Source organism: Austrofundulus limnaeus, unplaced genomic scaffold (assembly GCF_001266775.1).
Source record: "Austrofundulus limnaeus strain Quisiro unplaced genomic scaffold, Austrofundulus_limnaeus-1.0 Scaffold638, whole genome shotgun sequence".
Lineage (NCBI taxonomy): Eukaryota > Metazoa > Chordata > Actinopteri > Cyprinodontiformes > Rivulidae > Austrofundulus > Austrofundulus limnaeus.
Window position 1 is genome coordinate 52,587 of NW_013953040.1, and position 5,145 is coordinate 57,731.

General features: G+C 43.9%; 1 protein-coding gene across 1 annotated transcript in view; it reads right to left on the reverse strand.

The window, feature by feature from the left end:
• Positions 1-1,129: 1,129 nt before the first annotated feature.
• The window catches only part of znf318 (zinc finger protein 318), a gene marked incomplete in the record, with an annotated part of 37,609 nt that continues 33,593 nt past the window's right edge, over positions 1,130-5,145 (reverse strand). Inside the window, 1 exon segment of the mRNA XM_014027337.1 lies at positions 1,130-4,932. Coding sequence (XP_013882791.1) covers positions 1,672-4,932 — 3,261 coding nt within the window.

A 5,145-nucleotide genomic window follows, 5' to 3' on the forward strand; every position in this document is an offset into this window, starting at 1 on the left:
TATTTATTAAATAGTTGAAGTGAAGAAATGAGGCACCACAAGTTTCTGCCACAGTGTGATTTATATTTTAGAATCATGAAGTCTTTCATTCAGATGCATGGCTCGACTCTGAACTACAGTCACATACCTGACTGTAATTTGTTAGGTGTGACAAAAAATATAAACACACTGTCCTCAATTCTTGTGGGGACATCAACCTGCAGAACAGCTGACATTGATCCATAAATTACACAGCAACAAATGTATTGTGTGCATGTTGTGGAGCTGAGGAATCATCACAGCTGAGCTGTTCTCAATCTGCTGAGTCTACAGTTTTTCTCAGTGAGAATTAAAAATGTTTTTTAGACAGTTCACACATTTTATTCTCCTCAACTGTGTGTGCACCTCGCAGGCCTGCGCTCTGCGTGTGTTTCCATGACAACAATAAAACCAGTTTACAGACTGGACTGAGGGTCTCTGATCAGTTTCAGACTGATCTGTTTTCTTGTCTGAGGTTAAATGATTTGCAGTTTCATCATGGTTCAGTTTAAACAATAAAAACTCAAAGTAAAATAAAAATCTAACAGCGTGTTCAGAGGCTCCTTACATCCAGAAAACACAACAGAGTCATATTTCTGTGGATTCAGCTCAGATTCATGACTTCGTGAGTTAAAACTGTCGACTGAAAAACTTTGTGTGTCTGCTGCACATTCTCACAGCTGATGAAAAGTGTGCGTATATTCACGCAGACTTTCACGCAACGTTGGTTTTCATACATCCCAACGTGGCGTAAAACCTGGCGCACAACTTTTTATGCGTACGCTCCGTTGATACATGAGGCCCTGATCTTGGAAGCTAAGCAGGCTTGGGCCTGGTTAGTACTTGGCTGGGTACTTAGATGGGTGACTGCCTGGGAATGCCAGGTGCCGTACCAATGTAGAAGCTGTGCCCACATTGAAACATTAGCAATAGAAAACCTTTGACCATAAAGGTCATCTTCAATGAAGGACGTCGAATCAATCAGTGTGTTAGTTAAAGCAATGTGTTGAATCAAAAAACTGGGGCCTATTTTTTCTCTTTAAGCAGGAAATGTTTGGAATCATAAAACCTTAATCAGCCATCACATAACAAACACAAAAAACTGACAAGATCTCATCTACACCTTTTATTTAAAAACACCAATGAAACAAATATTACAGAATGAGCATAAATTTTTTTTTGACAGACTCGTTTCAAACAAGAACATAAACAGTTTGATACTGAAGATTTACAGAAACTTGACTAACTTTAGAAAAAAAAAGGATCAGTGAGCAGGAACTAAATCCAGCAGAGAAATAAAGCGTAAGTGAAAAACAGGAACATCTTTGAACAATTTGGTTCTCTCCAGAACCAAACCAGAGTGTCTAAAAATATCAAACTACTATAGAGATGGCAAGGGAACAGTATGGCATCGTGTTTCAAAGCCAGTGTGGTTTAGTTTGGGCAATCAGAAGCAGATCAAACAAGCATCCCTGCTCCCTATCTGGAGGAAGAAGAAAATTATTAAAAAAATAATCAAACTAACTTTTTGAATATGCAAGGGGCTCCTCTGGATCTCTGAGGGTCAGTATTCCTGAAGTTTTTATGGAACCTTAATAAACTGATACAAAAACCAGCTAGCCTAAGCTCCCATTCATGCACTTCTCTAACCTATTACTCAAAGTTAAAATCATACTCAAAGATCTGGGTGGTCATGTCTGAGGGAAGGCCCAGGGTTTCTGGGGTGGTTTCCATTGCTGCGGCATCCATTTTATTGGTCGTCTCAGTCTTTGAATGGGATTCTGGATCAGAAACATCGAAACCTTTAGAGTCTGAAGTTGTGGAGTCATGGTCTCCTAATGCCGGTTCCAGATCTGTCTGGCTCTGCTGCTGCTGTCTGGTCTGATATCTGGTCTGAGACCGGGTTTGTCGAGTGGGTGCAGAAGCAGGAGGGGTCTTTCTTGTTGGTGTTGACTTGCCTCTGGTTTTGGGGCCTGGTTTGAGTTTAGACTGTGGTGATAGAGCTGTTTCTGGATGGGGCAGGGATTCAGGTTGAGCCTCTGCTTGGAAATGAGGAGCTGGTTGGGGGAGGGATTCAGGTTGAGCCTCTGCTTGGAAATGAGGAGCTGGTTGGGGGAGGGATTCAGGTTGAGCCTCTGCTTGGAAATCAGGAGCTGGTTTGGGCTGAGATTCAGGTTGAGCTTCTGCTTGGAAATGAGGAGCTGGTTTGGGCTGAGATTCAGGTATTGGTTCCTGATTGGGAGCCTGGTTTACAGATGAACTCTGATCACAGTCTCCTAGAGATGGTTTGGGTTGGATCGTTGGCAGCACCTGAGTCATTTGAGCTGTGGTGGGCTGAAGGGACCAAACAGAGGTGATCTGAATATCTGATTCAGTTTGAATTTGCTGATCTGGAGGACAGATTTTTAAGTCTGTTTCTGGAGATGTTTGGACCTCAGTCAGAATTTGGGTTTGGGTGAAGGAAATAGATTGATTTTGAAGTTCTGTTTGAGGTTTTGATTCATTCTGGGGTTTACTTAGAGGTTGATCTTGAGTTTGGGATTGTGGTTTATCTTGAGGTTGGATTTCAATTTTGGACTGAGGTTGGGCCTGAAAACCGGGCTGTGGTTGTGGCTGAGGTGCTTCTGAAACTAGAAAAATACTTTTGTTGCATGTTTCTGGTCTGGGGAGGGAGGAGAGGCCTTGCTGACTACTACTACTACTACTGTAAAAGATACCAATTAAGTCCTGGGCTTTGGCTGCAGCCAGGTTGTTCTTCACTATATCAGGTTTGGGTGGTCCCAATGGTTTGTTTATGAAAGGTGGTGGTTTGACAAACACAGTGCAGGTTTGTTCACTTTCTGGGACACCAGGAGCTGCCACATCAGAAACAATCTTGATCATTGCTGGTTCTGCAGGTGGATACTTAGACAAAGCATCCTGACAGGACTCTGGGTTCCCTTCTACTGGAACAGGTTTAGTTTCAGAAGTTGCCTTTGACTGGATTGGAGACAAAACTGTTGGAGCAGAATTAACCAGAATGGGCGGAAGTTTAGACTCGACTGGTGGAGGTCTGAAGTCGACTGGTGGAGGTCTGAAGTCGACTGGTGGAGGTCTGAAGTCGACTGGTGGAGGTCTGAAGTCGACTGGTGGAGGTCTGGACTCGACTGGAGGAGGTCTGAAGTCGACAGGAGGAGGTCTGAACCCGACTGGAGGAGGTCTGAACCCGACTGGAGGAGGTCTGAACCCGACTGGAGGAGGTCTGAAGTCGACTGGAGGAGGTCTGGACTCGACTGGAGGAGGTCTGAAGTCGACTGGAGGAGGTCTGAAGTCGACTGGAGGAGGTCTGAAGTCGACTGGAGGAGGTCTGAAGTCGACTGGAGGAGGTCTGGACTCGACTGGAGGAGGTCTGGACTCGACTGGAGGAGGTTTGGACTCGACTGGAGGAGGTCTGGACTCGACTGGAGGAGGTCTGGACTCGACTGAAGGAGGTCTGGACTCGACTGGAGGAGGTCTGGACTCGACTGAAGGAGGTCTGGACTCGACTGGAGGAGGTTTGGACTCAGCTAGGACTGGTTTAGACTCAACTGGAGAAGGTCTAGACTCTATAGCAGGTTTAGAAACTTGCAGATTTTGTTTAGCTTTGGATGATAAAGCTTTTGACTCAGTTGAATCAAGTTTAGGTTCTCCATGTGTAGTATTAACCTTAGACAATTCAGGTTTTGACATTGATGGAGGAAGTTTAGGACCAAATAGTTCTGATTTAGTTACTCCTGGTGCAATGTGGACTGAAGGGAACAGGTTTGTCTGGATAAGTGGTGGCCTGACAAGGGGACCAGGTGCAGCTCCTACTATACTGGTGTTTGGGGATCTCAAATTAAGGAATGTATTAAGTGACGCAGGTTTTCCAGCCATGGCTGCTCTCCTCACCTGATTAGTAGGTGCACGGAGGTCTGGGCGAATCTTTCCTCGACCACTCTTATACCAAGATGGAGGCATGAGTGGTTCACCTGCCAGCTTACTTGAAATCTCTTGTGCAACAGCCAAACACTTTGCAAATGAATCCTCGGCGGTGGATTCCTGCTCTTTTGTATCCATTTCTTCTTCTTCTTTAAGGAAATCTGCTGCTATTTTCTGTGCCTCCTTTGCCAGCTGGTTCTCCTTCTTCTTCCATGTGAACTTTCCAAAAGAAGTGGTTGCAGCTGGTGCTTTACCAGCTTCCAAGCTCTGTTTGCGGAGCTTAGCTCTCATGGCTGGACTGGGTCCACAGAAAATTTTTGGCGGCTCATTTGGTTTTAGTTCAGGAGGTTCAGAGTTGCTGTGGTCCGGTTTTCCTGAATTTCCTGAAGGTTTGTCTGTCCCCATTTCAGCCTGAGTTTTTCGTTCATCGTGCTCCTTGCTGTATTTAGATCTATTGTCTGAATATTTTTCATGCTTATATTTGTCTTCATTGTCTCGGGGGCTGTACTTTGGAGGCTCATTGTATCGGTCCTCATCTTTGCGATAACGGTACCGATGCTCTTCATCTCGGTTGCTGTTCTTGTACCGAATGTTCCGGTCCTCATTGTCTCTGCTGTAGCGGTATTTGTCATCTCTTTTACTGTGTTTATACTTGTCATCCTCATCTTTCTTGCTGTAAGAATACCTCTCCTGTTCCTGGCTCTTTTTAAAATCGTCTTTCCTGCACAGCTTTGACTTATTTACCTCTTCTTCATTTTTAACCTTCAATTTTTCTTCCTTGTGCAGAGCAGAATCCTCTTCAATTTTTTCTTTATCTTTTTTCTCCTTTTTAGGTTTGATCTTTTCTTCTTTTTCTTTGCTACTTTTGTCGTCATCATCATGTTTACGTTTCTTTCCACTCGTCTCTAAAGATAAGCCGGCCTGGCGATCCAAGTTCCTTCTCTGCTCATACAGTGGATTCTCATACATTTGGTTCTGTTGAAGAACATATCAAAAAAGAATGATCACAAATCTACAATAATTGTAGTCCAACTATGTACAGTGGGGAAAATAAGTATTTAGTCAGGCACCAATTGTGCAAGTTCCCCACTTAAAAAGATGAGAGAGGCCTGTAATTGACATCATAGGTAGACCTCAACTATGAGAGACAAAATGTGAAAAAAAATTTGAGAAAATCGTTTTGTCTGA